The 21,907-nt window shown below is 46.7% G+C and overlaps 1 protein-coding gene across 4 annotated transcripts in view; it reads right to left on the reverse strand.

The window, feature by feature from the left end:
- Window positions 1-11,169, reverse strand: part of LYRM9 (LYR motif containing 9) — a 78,707-nt gene extending 67,538 nt beyond the window's left edge. For 3 of the 4 annotated variants that reach the window (XR_014257666.1, XR_014257667.1, XM_082442313.1), the window contains exon 1: window positions 445-10,737. Coding sequence is in view for 2 of the 4 variants with exons in the window: in XM_082442313.1 (XP_082298439.1) it covers window positions 445-618 (174 nt within the window). In the remaining 2 variants the exon portion in view is untranslated. Of the gene's footprint in view, window positions 1-444; window positions 10,738-11,112 lie in introns of those variants that run through there. The other variant, XM_082442314.1, reaches the window with a different exon arrangement.
- Between the last annotated feature and the right edge of the window lie 10,738 nt (window positions 11,170-21,907).

Below are 21,907 nucleotides of genomic sequence, written 5' to 3' on the forward strand. Positions count from 1 at the left end.
CCTTTAAACCAGAGCAGTCGTCTGCCTTTGTGCTTCAGGACGTTGACACATTTGATGAGCACAGGCCGGTTGTGTGGTAGACGGTTGCTCCGTTTGGGTCTACCTGATGTTTTCTCATGATTAAATTCAGGTTGTGCATTATTGTCAGGTATGCCTGTCAAAATGATGTTATGTCTCACACTCTATTTTAATCATCTGTTTAGCTGCCTTATTCAAGCGCTGGCACAGAGCTGCTGTGCTGGGTGCATCCTGTTTCCGGAACAGAAACCAGCGAAAGGAGCTGGGCTGGCCAGCACTGCTTTCCGGTGGCTCTTAGGGAACTGCCACCCCTACCCCCACCACCGGAAAAACCATCCCTGCCCACTGCCCCTGGCCCCCAACCCTGTGATAGGCCTCCTATTACAGGAAGCCCCCCACCCCAAGCCCAGTGGACCCTACTCCCACCTGCCTGACAGCATGCTTATAATGCTCCTGGATGCCCTTGGTTGGCAGCTGCCGGCAACAGCGTAGCAGGTATCGGTAGAGCTGCAGCGGCCTCTGGACCAGCTCTGCCCCCGGTAGCGGGGCCATCTGCAAGACCTCTGTCCCTGGAAAACACAGAGCATCACTTCTAGGCATCAAGCCAATACTCAGCCCTGGCCCCCAGCTTCCAGCGCTCTGGGAAGCAGACGTATTTGATACAGTGCGCAGCCAGGTCCCCAGGGAACCCAGACCCGGAGCTCAGGCTGGGCATTCGGCCCTGCAGAAGTCTCAGCTCAGAGCAGGCCTGCAAGGACCAAAGGGGAGAGGCACAGCCTCATCCTGTCGTCTTCCTTCTGGAGACCAGCTTCAGGTGGTGGATGAGGAGGTGTCACGCCAGGAGGAATAGGGAGATGAGCAGGAAGATCCTGCGTCACAGTCACTGAGAAACCAGCTGACTTCAGGCAACAGAGGGGAGAGTGCCCAGAGGTCTGAGCCTCGCTACTCAAAGTGTGGTCCTGGACCAGTAGCATCGACATCACCCATGAGCTAATTAGAAACACAGTGTCACCCCAGACCTACTGGACAGAACCTGCAATTTAACAAGATGCTCCACAGGATCCTGCCTGGACCTCTACTACAGCATCTTGCCTGGTGTCCCTGCCTGAAGCCTGTCACTCCCCAGTCGCCCCCACAGTGATGCCAGAATGAGTTTTGGAACCAGTTTCTCGGCTCACCCCAGAGTCAGACACAAGGAACTTGTCCCAGACCCTTTCAGCCGGCAAGTAGGTCACCTCTTGTGCCTTTGCACACACAACCCCCTCAGCATGGAGCTCCCTTCCCCGTCTCCTCCATGTGAGGAACTTGTGTTCATCCTTCCAGGACCAGGTCAGTGTCACTTCCTCTGGGAAGCCCTTCGTGACTGTCCCTCCCTGGAGGGGGTGGGGGGTGCAGTGCCACGTTCCTGGAGCTGTAACAGCGCTTCCCACACTGCTGGGGATTCATCAGCTGCCAGACCTACTGAGCCTGGCCCGGGCCCCAATGCTTCGTGCCCTGTTTGTTGAACTGGACTGAATGGAATCTGTTATCTCCTCTGCACAGATTTCCCCTCTCTGAGAGAGAAGCTCACTGTGTTCCAAATGGAGATGCTAACAGACCAAGATTAAGTGAGGGGCCTTAGTTTTAAAGTAACATAAAAAGAAGACAATTCCCACCCACTCAAAAAAAAAGAGAACCAGAATACTAAATCTAAATACTAATCTATCTCAAATTAGGAAAGGAAACTTACTAAGGAGCTAGTTTCAGAGGCTCCTTCATTCCATTTCCAGCATATGATCTTCCTGGCAACAATAAATGTCTGTCTCCACAGTTTAAATTTGCCCATTGCTCCTGGTACTATGGCCTTTCATTCTGACACTGGGGTGGGCAGGTGGTCGCCTGCCCCCCCCAATCCTCCAACCTGGTAACATCCTAGGATGAGCCACTGGAAATCCACCCCTCCAGGTCTCAGCCCACAAGGTCTGGGTGGGGCTCCACTCCAGGCCTGACCAATCAGAGCCCTTTATCCACATGGTCACGAGGACTAGCTCACAGATGGGCACATGACAAACTGGTCCAATCAGAGCAAACCTCAACACCTCTGCAGGAGTGAGTGGAAAGGCTTCATCCTTTCCCTCTAGACTTGATGCTGAGAGGACTTCACCCTCAGGGAAGCCATCTTGCCTCCTCTTGAAGCCTGAGATTGAAGCCACAGAGCAGACGGCAGAGCTGAGACCCTGATTGAAACCAAGTCTAAAGAAGTCACCTGAGCCCCCAAACCATGCACCTGAAGGCAGTCCCAGATTTGCCTAGGGTCCCAACAAACCACAGGTTTGGGTTTGTTGTTTTGTCACTTGCAACCAAAAGAGTCCTAACTGATGGACAGATCTAGCCCTCCCAAATTCTGCTTCGCCAATGAGCTCTGATGGTTCCAGCTCTAAGGAAGAGTGCAAACAGGGCAGGGCTCTTCAAGGTTCTCTTGCCACGTATATCAACCTGCCCGTCCGACTAGTCACACTTCAGCACAACAAACAGAGGGGAGCCACATATCATGGGGACAGAGACCCTCAAGGGCCACCACAGAGGACACAGCACCGAAGACTGATGGGCAGACTCCGCTGGCAGGCTTTCCCAAACTATATAAAGTGCTAATCAAATATTGTAAAATGCTAGTCGTGTAACAGATGGTTACCATCTGCAGTCTTTAAAATTAACACTTGGAAAGAACACAACTTTGTTACATTACTTAAAAACCCAAGCAATACTTAGAAACCAACCCAGCAAGTATGGGCGGGAGATTATTTTCAGCTCAATTATAATACTTAGTCATTCTCAGTAATAACTAGAAGAGAATGCCTGTGTGGGTCCACTCAGACGAGTTAAACTAAAAATGTTTTAATTTAATTTAAAGCATGGGTTTGCTATTAAGGCACAATGAACCTCACAGCATCATTGCTAAATCTGTAGCCAAACCCCGTAGCCCTGGGAACCCTTGCTTTGCATAGCCTGCTCTTTGGATTCGACCTTAGCCTCCCCACCTGAGCTCCCTGCCTCTGTAAAGACACCTCTGTCTTCCCAGGCAACCAAACCAAAGCCATCACAGAGACAACCTGCCTCCTCCTCAATCCCCATGCCACTGGTCTCTAAGTCCTATCAAATTCTACCTCTGGACGCCCCTCAAATCTGTCCCCTCCTCTTTATTTCCACTGCACATCCTCGGTTCAGACTCTTATCACAACTCAGGCAGACACCTGCAAGAGTTCACAGCAATCTATTGTCTGACAATCTACTCTCCACTCAACAGCCAGAGTGAATCTTTCCAAAACATAAATCTCAGCATGTCACGTTCCTGCCTAAAACCCCTGATGTCCATCCCATCCCTATCACTCATGACAACTTTTCCCAAAATGTGGGACAAAGATGAAAATATTTTAAGCAGTGTATGGACCAACATCTTTTTATTGTCATGCTTTTATATTTATTTTCATGTGCAATGAGAAAAAAAATTCCATAATCTCATAGGTATTATGGCTTACAACAGTTTAAAAAATGAATGGGCAGAAAAGTGATTTTTAAAAATGTATCAAGCAAGTAAGAATGCAGTTGAAATCTGGATATGCCAAGAATCATGAAAGTGGTATTGAACTTTGGAAAAGCACTGGTCTACAGAATAAAATCCATACTGCTTTCTATGGCCTCCAAGACCCCCTCTTGCTCTGGCCCCTGCCCACCACCCCGCATCACATCACCCAACACTGGCTACTGAGTCCAGGCAAACTGAGCTCTGATGGCACACGACAGCCTGTGTCATGTTTGCCTGCTATAGTCTCAGCACCGTGACAGAATGCTTGGCATATAACAGATGTATTAAGGTTCTCCAGAGAGGTAGAACCAATCATATATATATACAGAGAGAGAGAGAAAGAAAGAGATTATAAGAGACTGGCTCACATGACTGTTGAGGCTGGAAAGTTCAAAATCTGCAGACCTGATATCCCAGTTTGATTCAGAAGGCCAGAAGCTGCTGCAGAACCAGGAAGAGCCAATGTCTCAGTACGAAGGCCGCGTCAGGCAGGAGACTTCTCTCTCGGTAGGGAAAGGCCAGTCTACTCAGGCTTTCCAGTGCTTGGATGAGGTCCACCCACGTGAGGGAGGGCAATTTACTTTATTCAGTCTCCTGATTTAAATGTTAATCTTATCCAAAAACACCTTCACAGACACACCCAGAATAATGTTTGGCCAAATATCTGGGCACCCCATGACCCAGTCAAGTTGACCCATAAACTTAACCATCACACATGGCTTTCCATCACCTAGTGAATAAAGTCTTAAGCTCTTTAGGCTGATGCCAATTCCTAAGGCATCTTTATCTGCCCAGATTCATCCCTCCTCACTCTTCTACCTGCCAGGCACACTGACAAAAACCACCTATAGTTCCTTTAATGATAATAACAATCATCATCATCATCGTCATCATTTACAGTTATTATTACAACTGCCTTGCTGAATACTTATCATGTGATAGGCACTATTCTAAAAATGGACAAGAATTAACTAATTTTAATCTTCTCAGTAACTCTACAACAGGTACCATTATGCTCTCCTTTTACATATAAAGAAATGGAGGCAAAAAGAAGGGAGGAAATTTGTCCAAGGTCACACAGCTGTGAGAGCAGAAGCCAGGCTTTCCATATGGGAAGTGCGGCTCCACAGCCCGCGGTGAGTGCTGCCTGGAACACTAGCCCCTGCCCCCAAAGGACTTTTATTCATCCTATAATACATTTCTGTGGTTCTTCCTAACAGCTTCCTTCACCCCCAATTTTCTTTTTAAGGGATGACCCCTTCCCATTGAGCGTGGCCTGCTGAGACTGCCGCCAGTGGCTGCATCTCTCCCGGCCACAGGGAGAGCATCAGGCCCAAACTAGGCCACTTGAGTATCTGCCACCTCTGGAAATAGGTTCCTGAACATGGTGACAAAGAGCCGGCAAATGAGTTTATGGACCCCTGAGAAGTGTGTCCTGATCAGCTTCTTCCTGCTCTGAACTGTCCTTGAAGGTCCTGCTGCCTGGCCTTCCAGAAATGTCTAGATTCCTGCACACTTCTCTAGGCTTCTCCCTTGGTTCTGGGAGCTCTTAAGACTCTTTCAATAATTTCTTTTTGGTTAATTCCTCCTATCCCTCTTACCCCCACACAGAACTAGACTCTCTTCTTTATTTGTGCGTCCACAGCCTGCTGCACGTGCAGGAATCACCCTGTGTTTGCCTGTCCACCTCTCCCAGCAGCCCACAAGGGCAAGGACTGTGTCAGATCCTCCGCCTCAGTGCCTAGCACAGTCCTAGCACACAGTGGACTCCTCCATCAATGCCTGCTGACGGAACAACCTCAAAATCCAGCCAACCCCCAAGCTTGAGAAAACAACAGCTCAGCCTCCTCCCTGCCTTCAGGACCTGGAGGTCCAAATGTGGCCGAGACAGCCTGTGCTCCTGCCCATTATAAAGCGAGGACCGCTGCCCTCTGCAGGGTCCTCCATGCCTCGGTACTCCTGGCCATCCCCTCTGGCAGAAACACCCTCCCTTTCCCACCCAAATACTCCAGGCCTCTTCCAGTCTCCTCAGCCTCCCTCCAGCTCACCAGCAGGAACTCCCGCAGGCCACTGACGCCTCCTACCTCACTCAGTCTGGAGAGGCCATCAGATAAGAATATCCTCGGCTCCCCACCACCATGAAATTCAGCCTTGCCTGAGAGCCGACTGATGCGTTAGGCATGGTGCAGTTTTACAACTACCCTCTGACAAAAAGCATTATAATCCCCACTTTGCAGATGTGGGAACAGAGGCTGAAAAGTGGGCTGACATGCCCACGGATACACAACCAGGGAGTGGTGGAGCTGGGATGTGGGCTCCGGCTCCAGCTCCAGTGCTCCAACCTCCCTGAGTTCTTGAAGGAAAGGGGGCCCCTCCTTTTCCAAGGACCCGTTAGGCTCTCAGAGACTCTCTCCAGGATTAATCCAACACCCTTCTGAAACGTCGACTCTTCAATCCCTCCCTATGCTCAGCCAGAATGAGCCTCTAAAAACAAAAATCTCATCTGTGAGCCCCTCGCTTGACATCCTTTAATGGCACCCACAGAACAAACTCTAGGGCCATTAGTATGTATGCATGGTGATGGAGGGGTGGGGTGTTGAAGACTTTCCCCAATCTACCACCAACCTCTCTCCCATCTGTAACCAAATCCCCACGCACTCTACGTTCTTCCCGGCTCGGTCTCCTCTGTCACTTTGTCACTCCCACAGTGCCTGGCACACAGTGGCCACTAAACAGAGGGGTGTCAGATTGAATCCTCCCTCTCCCCAACAACTTTCAGGCCACTTTTCTGTCCCTGAGTACTGACTGCGTGGAAGAGTGAAGCATGTGGGCCCCAAACCATGGCAAGGCTGATGTGAGGATTAAATAAGAGACATAGACGCCTGGTTCATGGCAGCAGCTCACTGAGTATGAGGTTCCTCTCCCAGGCCCTTCTCTGCCCCTGGAAGAGCAGCAAAAGGGAAAACAATACGTTATGATGCCCTTTTAATGCTTCTACCCGAAATAGGAATGGTCTGCTAAAGGAAGCCTCTGGTGCAGACTGAGGTCAGAAGAGGTTTGTGCATTTCATTGATTCAGTTAGCTCTCTATACATCCGGGAGAAAAAAAAATACATCTTTTTTTTACTTTTAAATCAAACTACAGATCACGTGAAACTTATTTAGCTTTTTCCCAAATCAGAACTGAGTTCTGGTTACTCATCCTGCGGCCACCGAAGTAGCAGGCTCTCAGGAAAAGGTGTTAACCTGAATGAATAGAAACAGGGCAAAGTAGGCCACCTTTCAAAAGCAGGATGCCAAAGAGCTGAAAGTGACCTTCTCCCACTCGGTGTCAAAGAATCTCTTCTCATTGGCAGGGAGTCACCCACCTTTTCTCCCTCAAAGCGTTCCCTCTAGGCAGGGCGCTGAAAGTCCTTTCGCTTCTGAGCTAAGATCTGCCCTGTAAAATTCTACTCGCTGTTCTGAGCTCTGCCCTTTGGGGCTAAAGTCTCCCTAACCTACCACCAAGTCCAGTCTGTCATTATTCAAAGTCACTCATCCCAGCCCCCCAGTCATATCTTTTCCGAGATAAGCATCCTGAAGGTTCCGTAACCCCCAATGCTTCCCCATCTCACCGCCCTCCTCTTTCTGGACACACACACATCCCTTCATTATCCATCTCACTCTTAAACATATTGCCCAGAGGGAAAAACCATGGTTTGCTTGTGTTCTGACCGGCTCCGTGGGCACTGGCGCTCACATGGCAATGCCACCTCCTTTACTTGGGAATCCAAGGAATGCAGCCCAGACTGCATTCTCTGCTCTGGCCCTCACATGGCCCTGGCATTCGGCTCAAAGCAACCTTTTTTCCACGAACTATTCTTAAGTCTGTTTCCCCATCTTGTATTTTATTAGTTCAGTCCAGAGTCACAATCTGCCACAATCTCTGGGATACCTGATCCTGTCTGTTATCCAAGTCAATTCAGCACAACAAAAGCACAGAAACAATCACATACGAGGTACAAAGGCGGTACAAAGAGAGAGAGTAAGCCCAGCAAGCTGTGTCAGTCACCCATGCAAGGCCATTCTGAGCATCTATCCCGTGTGTGACTCTGGACTCAGCCCTAGGACCACAGAGATGAACAGCCTGATGTGTTACATGGCTCTCCTACCCCTGGCCTCTGCAGAGCTGATGGCATGTCTTACTACCTACCATTCAGGGAGTGATTAGCATATGTCAGGGAGATGTTGACAGCTTTACATGTGTTATCTCAAGTATCCTCACAACAATCTTATGGAGTAGGTATCATTAGCCCCATTTTACAGATGAGGAAACTGCAACTCTTGAGAGGTTAAGTAACTTGCCAGAGGCCACACAGCTAGTACATGGTCAGATAAGGAATCAAACCTAGGCCTATTTTATTCAAAAGCCCATGCCCTTACCTGCTTCTAACACTACCTATGTCTATATCTGAGCCACTCGCAAATGCTGCCCAGATCAGGGCTAAGGACCCCACTGAGAACTCTCCCCAGGGCTCGTTCAGGACCAGGTCCAAGCATTCATGAAAGCACCTGACTGTACTATATCCAGTTCTTGGTTTTCAACCTTCTCCATAAACCCTTGTTCCATGCTTTTCAGAAACCCAAGGACCTCATCTATGGCTTCCCCCTGCATACAGATGAAAAAACAAGTCCCAAGACTAATGTCAATTACACAAAGAAAAGGGGCAACTAGAGAAATACTAAAAAAAAAAAGCTCTTAGGAAACCCAAGGAGAATGTGACAGAATAAAGGAAAAGAGTGAAAATAAAGTCACAAAGGGAATTTCCTGGGAGCCAAATGGTATCACCACTACAGATGCTGAGAAACAGGCCTTCAGCCTCATTTAATCCCACTGTCTTTCCCTAACCTGTGCCCTGACATAGGGCACATAAAAATAAATGAAAAAAAAAAAAAGTCATACATTAAAAAAGAAAAGAATGGAACTACTGAAAATAACCAGAAATTATGCCCCACTGAGCACTGATAAAGCTAAATTAAGCCTGCACAGGACATTGTTTAAATATGCAATTATTCTTCTGGATGGGTCAAGTCGCAATATAGGAACAGAATGGTTCTGCTCCCCCCAACTCCGGGGCTCCAGCGTGAACGCATGTTCTCCTAAGCCAGAAACGGGGAACAATCCTCGCTCCTCCAGTCTCTCTCCCACATGGTCAAGGCTCTCAAGATCCAGCCCCATGGACACTATTTCGGTTCCCAGCTTTGTAACAATGCCTCCTTATCAGCCTCTCTCTTTCCAGTCCAGCCCTCACAGTGCCACCCAAGGACACGTCCTAAAAAACACACCCTTCTCCAAAACCTCTGTGGAATGTTCTTTATCCAAAGCCCTCTGAAGTCTGGTTCCAACTTCTCTCATTAAATTCACCTTCTCTGGCCTTTGGCTTCCTCCTCTGTAAACTGGACCACAGAATACGTATGTACCTCATGGGGGGTTTGCAAAGATCACTCAAGCTAACATCAGTACACTGCCTAGCCCAGGGGCTGGCACGTGTTAGGTGCTTGGACGTCTTACTCTTTCCTACTCTACCTGGCTACCTGTGTTCCTTGCTGTTTGTCAGCTTCTGGAAGACAGAGACTATATTAGTCACCCTTCCATAGTCAACAGTGCCCAGTACATAACAGAGGCTCAATAAATGTGTGCTGATGGATTCCCACTTACCAAAGAGGAACTAAAGCCAGGAAGAAGGGGACTGTCCTGAAGTCACAAAGCCAGCAGGTGGCAGAGGCAGGTCTCAAACTCAGATCCTTTGGCTCTGAATCCTCAGCTCTTTCTACCACACCTGTTGTCTCAAAGGATCCTGAACATCACATTTGTCAGCCCAAACCACCCTGGGCCTTGACAGTTTGAAGTGAACCTGGTGAGCTATTCCAGCCAAAGCAAACCAGAAACATCATCCAAAAGCAAACATGCTGGTTGCAAAGTAGAGCAACCAGCAACCTCAACTGAATCTAGTGATATTAGACTGCTTTGTGCCAATGGCCTTGCCCACACAGGCCACAACACACTCTTCTTGAGGGCCAAAGACAGGAACTGATGTATTGTACAGCTACCAGGTGTCAGATACTGGGGCTGGGTAATTCAAAGGGCCTACTTAAGCTCCAATCCTGTTACTCCCACTTTACAGAGGAAGAAAACTGAGGCTCAAGGTCACACAGAAGAACCAGCTAAGAGCCACAGCTGGGCTTCTCCCTTCCTAACTCAAGCTCTTTCTACACACACCCAGGGCTTGTCTCCAAGGACCCTTGAGCTGAACGTGCCTGGTTACCCTTTTTCTCTCGTGCTCCTCCTCCCTCTGGCCTCCTTGCTTGTCCTCACATATACCCAACCACTCTTCCAGGCACCCACGTGGCTCACACGCCCATGTATCCAAGTCTCACTTAAGAGACCTTCTCTGACCACACTATAGTCCCTTCTTCTTTTCTTCACGGCACTTTTTTTTTTCTTCACGGCATTTTTCACCACGATATATATTTACTTATTTGTTTGTATTCATTCCCCCACTGGAACATAAGCTCCAGGAGAGCAGGAAGCTTATTTTGGCCATGGCTGTATCCCTAGTACCGTACAGAGTCTGACACACAGAAGGCACGTGTGTGCTGAAATAGTCATTGGGCACCAATAAAGTGTTAGCTGCTGGCGTTACGGAAACAAATCAAGGCAACCCCTAACCCCACAGAACTTACACAATAACAGAGGATAATAAAAACCAAGTATTCAATTATAACTGAATACTACAAAGTGGAATTCAGGTCCCTGAGAGACTGGCTCATGGGGTCCCTCACCCAGTCAAGGGTCAGAGAAGGTTTCTTGAGAAAGGAACATAAAATCTGAGGTCTGAAGGACGAGTAGAGTGTGGCTGGGTGGACGTGGACGCAGAGAGCGCAGCCTGCGTCCTGCGACTAAACTAAAAGACACTGAATTGTGCACTTGAAGTGGGTGAATTGTATGCTGTGTAAAAACAAACAAAAGGAAAAATTAGTCCTAAGGCCTCAGGGGTTTCGGCCACGGAGTGACTTGATCAGTTAGGCAGAAGCGTAAATCAAAAGGTGAAGGTGACTCGAGGTAAGCGCGCTCACGGGGTGCTGCGGGCACTCGGCCCGTGCAGGGGCTACGACTGCTTTTGAAAATGGGCAAACTGAGGCCGGCGGCGGAGACGTGTGCCCGTCAGGAACATTCCACCAGCGGGCCCGGCGCCCGCAGACCCCTGGGCTCCCCGTGGCGCCCCCCAACCCCCCGGCGTCCTGGGCCTCCTCCGCCCGAGCCGTCCCCGCAAGGCCTGCGGCGCGTCCAGGAGCCGCGCTCCGGGGCACACGGCTCTCCGGAAGCAAGAGGGTCGGGGAGGGAAAGGCAGCGGCACTGAGTCTTCCACAAGCCGCGCCAGGCCGAGGACGCCCGAGACCTCACATCCCCAGTCAGTCCCCGCCACCCCGGGTGGCTCAGGCCCCCGTGCGCCCGCCCGCGCTCCCGCCCTCCGCCGGCGCCTAGCGGCTCACCGGCCTCCACAGGATCACGTCAGCCTCGGACGCGGCGGACGCGGCGGCCACCAGTGCACTTGCGCTCCCGGATCGCCGAAGCACCGCCCCCGGATCGCCGAAGCACCGCCCCTGCAGGGCGACTTGAGCCGAGCGCCCTCTATCGGCCGCGCGCGGGACTTGGGGTCTGTTAATGAGGAAACCCTACTGGGTGCCCTTTCCCTGATCCGAGTACAGCCGGTTGAAAAACAAAGCTGTCCCACTCACAACCTTCTTTACCTTAAACATCCACTCTTCCTTTTGGCTTTTGCTACCTCGGATATAAGCCCTGAAGACAGGCTCTCCCCATTTTCCTGAGTATGGATTGCTGCTAAAATATGAGGGGTGTTCAAGATCCGTGAAAAGGCTTGCAGACGGACTTTTCCTAAACCACTCTTGTTGATGACAGGAATTATATTTGGATGGGAATCTGCGTTTTGAGTCATTTCATCAAATTACAGTCCCATAACACCTGTCAAAAGAATAAATATGAGAGTAATAGGCATGCTTCCTTTCAGACCCATCTATAATTATAATTGAGGAAAAGAATACAGAATTTAAACTCACAGCGACTGCCAGTATCATTCTTTGAAAATGAAATAATGCTGTTTTATTAAATAGGCTCTCCCCGCTTTCTAATGTTTAGAGCTAAAGTGCTTCTCTGAATTGATTTAAATACAAGTTTTATATCCTGAAAGAGATAAAGATGAGTCTTTATCTTAAGACAAACCCCCTGTTCAATGATGCTGCTGATCTTCTCTCAGCTGAGGCCTAAAAGGGAGTTAGGTTGTTAGTGGATAATATTGCTTCTGTTCACGTCTCTCTTCTCTAGGGCTTTTTAAACCTATTTGTAATGAAAAGGCCGATTTCCTTACACAGACAGACTCCATGTGTAGCTGATTTAACAAGACAACTTTTTATTTTTCCTTTTCTTTTTTTCCTTTTTCTTCTTTTTTTTTTTTTTAAGGAAGACATTGCTCCCTGGTGGCACCTGGGGATCTCTTTTTCTCCTTTAAGGTAAGAAAAGCAGGAGATATTTCTTAACAGAAGTGTTTTTTCAAGTTTTTCTCTTTTTTTCCTAACCTCCTTTAGAGTCTCCTTCCCCACTTCCTCCCTTCCTTCCTTCCCTCCCTCCTTCCTTCCTTCCTTTCTTTCCTTTCTTTCTTTTTTATCCCTCTTCACCTAACGTACTAGCCTTCCTCCAAATCATTTGGGTGTTCCTCCCCTGAAATATTCAGATAATGACCTCAATCCTTCCATTTATTTTCAATATGTAGACTTGGACCAAATATATCTGAAACATACGATTGTACCCTCATAAATCAGCCCCCTTATTTACACACGCATAGTCAAAGGCACATCGTTAGTGTAGATCCAATCGATAAATCATTAAGCTTTTAGAGCCCTTTTAAGGAACAATCTGCAGTCACCAGACATTCCTGTTTTCAGCCTTAGGATCACTTAATATTTTGAAGAAATATTACAGTCTGTTCTTTGGCCCTATCTCCCTTTTGTTCCTTGATCGCTGTGTTCCTGCATCAGAAACATTGTTCTAATACCTAGATCTTATAAAATATTCAAGATGCAAGCTGTTCACTTTACCTCAGAAAGACTCCACCTTCAGAACCATGGGTGCCTGTTCTGTCCTTACAAACACACGAGATTTTACCTTTCACAAACATTCCTTATAAGCGTCCAAGAAAAAAATAATAATAACACAAAGTAGAGTAGGCTTGGATACCAATTTCCAATTGTTTTCCAAATCGTAATGGAAACCTAGGTTGTGAACTAATTGGATTATAATACTTTTAACGTGACAGCAACCTTGGGTTCTTACAGCTTCAGTAGTAAAACTGGAGAATTCTTACCAGTCCAAACCTTCACTAAAATGACACCAGGCCCACAATCTAATGAAAACCCAACCATTCTTACCATGTCATTTTCCTTTCCACTGACATTTTAGCAGATGAACACCCTCGTGTCAGACGGTGCATGATATTTCGAGACGAACACAATTGAAAGACTTTTTACTTGAGAACTTTGTCACCCAAGAGTTGGCTGTCCAGGGGACATGTTCTCCCAGGGGCGTTTATCGACTTTCCTAAGAAATACATCATTCCGTTCTCTTGATTTCTGACAATATGTCATTTAACCTGACAACTTCAGGTTTATAACCATATTTGTGGGGAAAGTTACAAGTCCTGAAGTTTCTTCTAGTTTAAACCTGTTTTTAGATTTCAAAGAGACAAGATACATTTGCATCCTCTGATTAAATCAGGTTATTGTCTCAAAGGCTGACCATGTAAATAATTCAAATTCATTCATCACTGTACAATAGATTTAATAAGCATAATAAACACTTTGAAGAAAACACTTAGGACGCTTGGTCTGCCCTTGTTCTCATTCCCCATTATCTCAGATTTCCTTGTGAACAGATTGAGTGGTACTATGGGGTTCTCTTCTATTCAAAATATGCAAAGTTGCTATTGACCAGTTTGCAATTTGCATGTCTCAAATCCTGCCAGAACACAGGGTGAGGGGCATGAGGTGACTGGTGAATGTGCCAAAAGGGGACATCAGGGTGAAAATGGAAACCCCAGTGAACAGATCTTCTCCACCCTGGGGTATTGCAAAACATAACCCTCGCTGACTACTGAAGATTTCTTTTTTTAAGACAATGAAGATATTGGGTATGAAAGGTTATGTGAAATCTCAGACAACTGGTGTCTTTTTTCTTTAATTGCTGGGTTGAAGAACGGGATGAGCAAGGATTTAAAGATATTTATAAAAAGAGTGAAGAGGGAGAAGGGTACAATTGTGACTGTTTACAACACACACTTGGAGAGTAATTTACCACCTGGGTTTTAGCCTTCCTGGACCTCTCTCTGTCTTGTGTTACTTTCCGCAGCTCCATAAATCTAAACTTGCTGACTGGTATATATCATTCTATATTCTTAGTGTGTTCTGTGGTCATATATTTACAGTGGCCACATGTGAGACCACACTGATGATCAGATGTATGTTATCTCTGAATACTGAGTCTCTACTTTTTCATCTCTTGAAAATATGCTCAATGTCTCATGATTCCAGATTATAAATAACATGCACACAGACATGAAATTTTTTGTATAAATCAGCTTTGGAATGGAATTTTTCCCATAAAAAATATACGTGCCTGCCGGGTGTGTATATGGAGATATTAACAAAGGAGTGAATGTGCTTGGGAATATTTTTCTTTTTTGCATTTTGATGGCATTTGACTAAAGATCCACTTTAAAATCACCGTGTTCACAAAGTGTAATTCTGTTTCCACTGACTACATCTGCAGAGCCTTAAGATGGCCACAGACAAGAATTAAATGCCACAGTTAATAGAAATGGAGACTGTTTGAAATGATCAACTTTATTAAATAGGATTATTTGGAGGAAGATGAGAGACAAAGTATAGAGGGGGAGGTGGGAGAGAGAAGAACGGGACAAAAAAAGGAGAGGAGTGGAGAATGAGAAAAAGTAAAAGGAAGTTATCTTTTTGATCCTTCCCCAAAGAGAAAAGCCTGATAAAGTTAAGTGAAGCAGCCCTGAACAAAAGAGCATCATTAATTAAGAGAAACCATTATTCATTTTGGCCAGGAAGTAAGGTGTTTTGGTCAATCAAATAGGTAGTTAACAGTTACCTTCCACTTCAGCAAACATTTGTTGAGACTCCTCCACGTGCAAAACTCCATGCAAAGCCTGGAGTCGTAGCAGGAGGCTCTGGGCTCCATCTCTCCCAGTCCCGCTCTCCTGTCCTTCTCCACTTTTTGTTAGAAGCACATCTGATCTTGACACTGTCCTCCTTTAGCCCCTGTAATGGCTTCTCAATGTTCTCTGAATAGATATTCCAGACTCCTTACCACATCCAGCAAGATCCTGCAGGGTCTGCCCTCTTAGGCTTCACTTAGTGTTCCTGGTCCCCTGCTGGGGCCACTGTGGGCTTTCAGACCCTCAAATGCCCCATGTTCCTTCCATCTTGCTCCTCCTTTAGATCAACTTCCCTGATGCCCCTACTCCCACTAGACACTGGGGCAGATAACCCTCTCCTCCCAAACAGTAGCCTGTACTTCTCTCCGAGGCATGCATCACAGTTTATAATTATATAACCTTAGTTTGGGTTCCCCCAGAAGAAGATGACTTTGAAGTGAGGTTTCGAGAGCAAGTAATTTATTTAGAAGGTGAGCCTAGAAAATATCCATTAAGGGCAGTGAGACAGGGAAGGGAAGGCAGCCCATAAAGAGAATCTTGCCCAGCAAGTTACCACCAAGGGCAACAAGCTTCATCCTGCTGGGGAACCAACGTGGAACACACACCTCAGTTATCCCACCAGAGGGTCGTGGGAGCCGGGGTACTTATACATCAGTCCCTGTTAGTTACTGGTTGAATGATGCTCTCAGCAGCACTGACCCCCTGATACTTCTGGCTTGCAATGCTCTCAGGCAGAGGTGCAGATGCTGGCAGTTGCAAGTCAGCCAGGTGTGCACAATGTAAGGCTCAAGGAATTATGGGTGAGGCACTGACAGTTCTGCTAGTTATATACACATGTACATTCACATTTAATACATACACATATATGTATGTTGTCTTCCCCACTAGAGCCCTATGAGAGCAGGGACTGAGTAGCAGTGTTGCAGTGTCCCCGTGCCTGTGCCCCACTTCCCGTGGTCCACCATTAAAATCACGCCCCCTTACCAACACCCTCAACTCCCTGGTTCCTCTTGCCCTCTGTCACACGTGCTCTGGATGACCCTGTCATCCTCCTTCTCCAACCTGCACCCAAGTGGATTAATGTTGGGAAAATGACACAATAGAGATGATGAGTTTCACTTTATTATTGTTTTAAATATTTATTTATTCATTTATTTATTTTGGCTGTGCCAGGTCTTAGTTGTGGCATGCGGACTCTTAGTTGCGACATGCAGACTTCTTAGTTGTGGCATGCGGACTCTTAGTTGCGGCCTGCGGACTCTTGGTTGAGGCATGCATGCGGGATCTAGTTCCCCGACCAGGGATGGAACCCAGGCCCCCTGCGTTAGGAGCGCAGAGTCTTACGTGCTGGACCACCAGGGAAGTGCCATGTTTCACTTTAAATTTATGATCCAAACTCAAAGGCATACTGGATGCTGCCTGGAAAGAAAATGACAATTTCTCAGAACTCCCACAGCCCACCTCCACCCTCCCTCTCTGCTGATGACCTCATTGATAAGTTAGACACCCTCAGTCAAGAACTTCCTTTCTCACCCCTTCTCCTTTTCTCCTGTTACAAGGAGGAAAGTGTCCTTTTGCCTTTGAAAAAACCAAGTCCCCTGCTGGTTCTCTGGATTCTGTCCCCTCTGCCTTCCTGCGGTTTACCCCTCTCTCCCACACCATTAACCTCCTCTTCTCCACCTGTTCATTTTAAGCAACGTACCACCGTGGTCCAGAGGCCTTGCTACTCGAAATGGGATTCACGGACCAGCAGCACAGGCCTCACTTGGGAGCTTGTTAGAAATGTAGAATCTCCCACCCCACACCTACACAATTAGAATCTGCATTTTAACAAGATCCCCAGGCACATTAAAGTTTGAGAAGCACTGGGCTATTTCTCCAGTCTATTTCTCCACCCCCCCCACCACAGCCAAATTATATCCATTCATTCGACATATGTTTAATACCTACAGGTACCAAGCAATCTTCTAGGTTCTGGGGATACAGAGAAATAAAACATGACAAGATCACTGTGCATGTGTGGCGTCCTGGTGGCAGAGAACAGCAAAGAAAGAAAAAACACACGATCAGATCATAAATAAGTGTTTTGCAGAGAAATAGCATATAGTCACGTGATAGTCACCAGAGGGCTATTTCAGATCACTCCAAAGAAGTGACATTTAAATAGACATCTAGGGACCTCCCTGGTGGCGCAGTGGATAAGCATCCGCCTGCCAATGCAGGAGACACGGTTCGATCCCTGGCCCGGGAAGATCCCACATGCCGCGGAGCAACTCAGCCCGTGCGCCACAACTACTGAAGCCCACACGCCTAGAGCCCGTGCTCCGCAACAAGAGAAGCCACCGCAAGGAGAAGCACACGCACCGCAACGAAGAGTAGCCCCCGCTCGCCACAACTAGAGAAAGCCCACGTGCAGCAACGAAGACCCAACGCAGCCAACAATAAATTAAATTTTTAAAAAATTAAAAAAATAAACTGATATCTAAGTGAAGAAGCCATCATTAGTTGTCTACACAGGCTGCCTCATTTCTTCACTCATTCACCCGTTCACCCTTTGGGGGATACAGTTGGCTTCCATCTTCATGCCACTGAAGCTGCTCTTAACAAGGTTTTCAGTGGCTTCCACGTTGTCATAAGCCATAGCTCATTCTCTGTCCTTAGCTTTCTCTACTTCCCAGCAGCCTTTGCATCAGCTGACGACACCTTCCTTCTTGAAACATTGTCACATTAGGTTAGTTACATAATTAACATTTTCTTCGCCATATAGTGTTCAACATTAGCTCTTGTTAGAAAAAAAAGACTTTTGTGAGTAAGAGAAGAGAGGGCAGAGAAGATAAAGGGGAAGAAGATTAATGAGATATATTTTATTCAAGCATAAACATGTAATTCCAAATCGGACAAAAAAATACATTTTATGTTTTTAAAAACTCTTATGTCGTGTCCGGTGTATCTGGAAGTGAGAGACATAACTGCTTTGATCCAGGTCACAAAGGAAAAGGTTGGTCCAGTGTTCCTTCCAGACCAGCCTCTCTGAGCCCTACATTAGTTCTCAGGGGACCTGGGCAGGAAGGAGAGCTGGAGGGGGCTAGGAGGCTTCCTGCAGGACCACGAGTCTAAACCCCCCTCCCAGTCCTGGAGGGCAGGTTGATGAGGGATGGGGAGATTTCGGAGGAGGATGATTACTTGCTGGAAACTACAGAATCTTACCCAGGAGATGGAGGGAAGGTATTATTAGCCTGTTGATGTACAGAAAGACCTAATTCAGCACCAGGAAGTTGGTTTAGGGATGTCAGTGTGTAGTGTACCAAAACGTGGGTTCATAAAAGTAGAGGACAGTCTGTGTATCACATTTACCACACATGGATTGTTAAGGTATTTCTTTTTAATTACCAAATACTGTTAAGCCCAGCGGAAGCGCTGCCCTAGTACTTGCATGCTGAAGCTTGGTCCCGGTCCACAGGGCGATAGACCCACAGCCACCGATACGTGCATACGCCATCATGGTTGCTTGACACCCTGACTTTGTGGTTCTCTGCTGCCCTGGACCCAAGCTCATCAGCACTTGGCTCTCTGTGGTTATGGGGATATGTTCCAAAGTAAAGAAAAACTCAGAGGTTAGGAGATGGTTACAGCTTCATGCCCCTGCCTACCACAACAGCAGAGGAGAGTAGTAAGCTCAAAAGAAGAATATATTGTGACACGTGAAAATTATATGAAATTCACATTTCAGTGTCCATAAGTAAAGTTTTATTGGAACGTAGTGATGCCCATTCAAGTACATGTTGTCTCTGACTGCTTTTGTGCTTTGATGGCAGAGCTGAGCAGTTGTGACAGAGACCACGGGTCCCTCGAAGCCCAAAATACTCTCTGGACCTTTAGAAAAAAAAAAATTGGCCAATCCGTGGTCTGCAAAAAGCGGTGCAGGTGTTTCAGCCTTGGATGCTAAGTTCTGTGCAATGGAGCCCTGACCTACCTTTGCAGCATTCCCTCTAGTGCTTTCCTTCATGTCCCTCCTGAAAAGGCCATGGTAAACATCTTGTTCCTCATTTAAATTTCATGCTGTTCCACCTCTGTGTTTTCTTCTTGCCGTTCCCCTCTTCTAGAAACCACACCCTACACCCTCAGTTTGCTTTTATGCCAATTTGCCCCAACCTTCAAGCAGGCCTTCCTAACTCCCTCAACTATAATTTATTCCTCCACCGTCTTTTTTGGCCATAATTCTTTCTGTACTGTCTCATGACACACCAGTTCTCTACTTTGCATTATAATTATTTATGCACATGTTTTATTTCCCCGCTAGACTATAAACTCCTTGAAGAATGCATTGGCTCATTACAAAATTAGCATTCTGAGAACCCTGATTTGCATCACACGTAAGATCTCTTGTCTTCAGCAAAAAGGAGTATACTTATGACACATATAATTGGCACTTATCACACAAATCAGTGATAATGGGGAAGAAGGGCAAGATGGTTAATTAAAACCCACAGCAAATTCCTCCAAAATTCATTTGCCTTCCCCACCATTTTACCAATATGATATGCACTGGTTTGTATTAGACCCCCTTTCCGCACACTTTGTAGATGTGTAACTGCACTGCTCACCATAAAGTGAGTAGGAGCAAAAAGACCACAAGTGAATAATCCACCAGCTGAAATCATCAAGCCTCCAGTAATGGGAAGCTTCGGGGGCATTCTTTCCGGGGAGGGTTATGAGCCTCCGAACTTTCCACCCCCAGGGCTGCATAAAGATTTGAATTTGTTTGTATGTTACTTGCAACTTAGACATGGAATAATAATCTTTTGGTATGGCCCTGATTCTCAAAAGAATAGGCAAATTTAAAGTTAAAAAATAAATCAAACAATCAAGTTCCCTGACCATATGTTTGATAACGAAGGCCAAATATTCTATTGCAAACATTAATTCAACAAGAGATGATAAGGAAATAAAATAAAGATGAAGAATAACCCTGCTTGCCAAAGCACCATATGCGTTTGGGATGATTCTCTGCACCCATGACTAGTGTACACAAATATTGTGTTAAACCTCTCCTCCTAATAGCCTTATTTCTCACATGCTCTTCAGAGGGAAAAATGTGATGCTAATTTAAGATGACTTATCCTGCTAAGCACATAAATAAAAAATAGTTCAGAATCCAGAACATGACAGAACTCCCCTTTCACATCTAATTAAGTACTTTTAATTGGCAATTCAATTGGCAGACTGTATATTTCAGGCTGGAGAGAGGAATGCAGAACAGACCCTTAGTAAGATCCAAAAGAGGAGATGTGGGGCATAGACAATTGCTTTATCGTATGAGATGCCGAAATGGGATGCCAGGCGACTATCTGTACATCTGCGAAGGAATTAGCAGTGAACAGGGCAAATGCTAGAGGGTCTGATCATGATTATAAAATGTCATTTAGAAAGATATTTACATTGTTAATTAAGCAATGAAGCTGATAACTGCTACGCTGCAAATTGTGCTAATTACCCCAGTGCCTTGGAAGGTTTTCTAATCAGCCAGATCAATAGGCTCCTGGTTTATGCTAATAATGCAGTGTCATCCTCCGAAGTGCTTTGCTTACAGCAGTCTGAACCCAGTACAGCTCCCGCCCACTGTCCTGTGCTAGAGGCAGCCAGCATTCATCTGTCTGCCCACATCACAGTGGTGAGGCTGATGCCCGCTCACCCCCACGGCCCACAGCGAGGAAACAAGAATCCCACCATGCATTGCGCCTCCACCAATTGTTCAGGAGAGAGGGCTGAGCCTTTGTGCTCTGTGAGATTTTTATGTGGCCACAGCCCTGTTTTCTTCCGACCATTAGAAATATCACATAGTCCTGAGAGATAAGGGCCACGAAGGAAGACCTAGATGCAAGTCTCTGCTCTGCCATTGTCTTTGATGAGATGACCTTCTTTGATGAGATGGTCAAAGAAGGTCAAAGAGGAGACCTTTTTCCAGTCTCCGTTGTAGCCATCTCCAGCCATGTGACTAGGTCCTGAAAATGGGATGTGAAGAGATGGGAGATGTGCTGCTTCCACCTTTAAAAAGGTCATCTCATCAAAGAAGCAGGACACACCAGTTGTTTCCACGAGGCTGAGTGTAGACCAAGTGAGAGGGTCAATTCAGTTCAACTACTGGGTGGACTTTTAGGATCTTTTGTTTGTTTAATCACTGAATTAAGTGATTGTTAGTATGAACAGACTGGTCTCTGAGCCAGAAGAATCAAACCGCTTCCAACACAACATCAGCCTCTCTGGAGCCCCAGCATGACAATAAGGGATCTGAAATATGTGATAAACGACAGAAACAGTCTAATGCCACGTGCTCTCATGTGTTCACCTGGCTCTTGGTCATCCACAGGAAGGGGAAGAATGGGCATGAAGGAGACCCAGTCCTTTACCTCATCACAATCTATAGTTTTTATCTTTTTCCCCCATTAAAACGCAAACCAAAAATCAGCAGCTGGTAGCCAAGTGGCCTGGTTTGAGGATGAATTTTCTGTTTCTCTCTCCTTCCTTGGTAGGTGTCCTAATGAACAGTCAAGATCCCACTTGGGGGGCTTCCCTGGTGGCGCAGTGGTTGAGAATCTGCCTGCCAATGCAGGGCACACGGGTTCGAGCCCTGGTCTGGGAAGGTCCCACATGCCGCGGAGCAACTGGGCCCGTGAGCCACAATTACTGAGCCTGCGCGTCTGGAGCCTGTGCTCCGCAACGGGAGAGGCCACGATAGTGAGAGGCCCGCGCACCGCGATGAAGAGTGGCCCCCGCTTGCCACAACTAGAGAAAGCCCTCGCACAGAAACAAAGACCCAACACAGCCATAAATAAATAAAAATAAATAAATTTTAAAAAAGATCCCACTTGGAGGGTAAACAGGGCAAAGAAGAGAAATAGCAAAGGGCTTGGGTAACTCACGGGTTGATAATCTGTCTCCAAATTACCGAGAGTCAACTACACATGAACTTTAAGCTGCAGCCAAGGGAGAGCTCGGAGGTGGAAAGCCAGGGTGAGAGAGATGCAGAGGCACAGTAA

This window comes from Balaenoptera physalus (assembly GCF_965194825.1).
Source record: "Balaenoptera physalus genome assembly, chromosome: 20".
In the NCBI taxonomy this organism is placed as follows: Eukaryota; Metazoa; Chordata; class Mammalia; order Artiodactyla; family Balaenopteridae; genus Balaenoptera; species Balaenoptera physalus.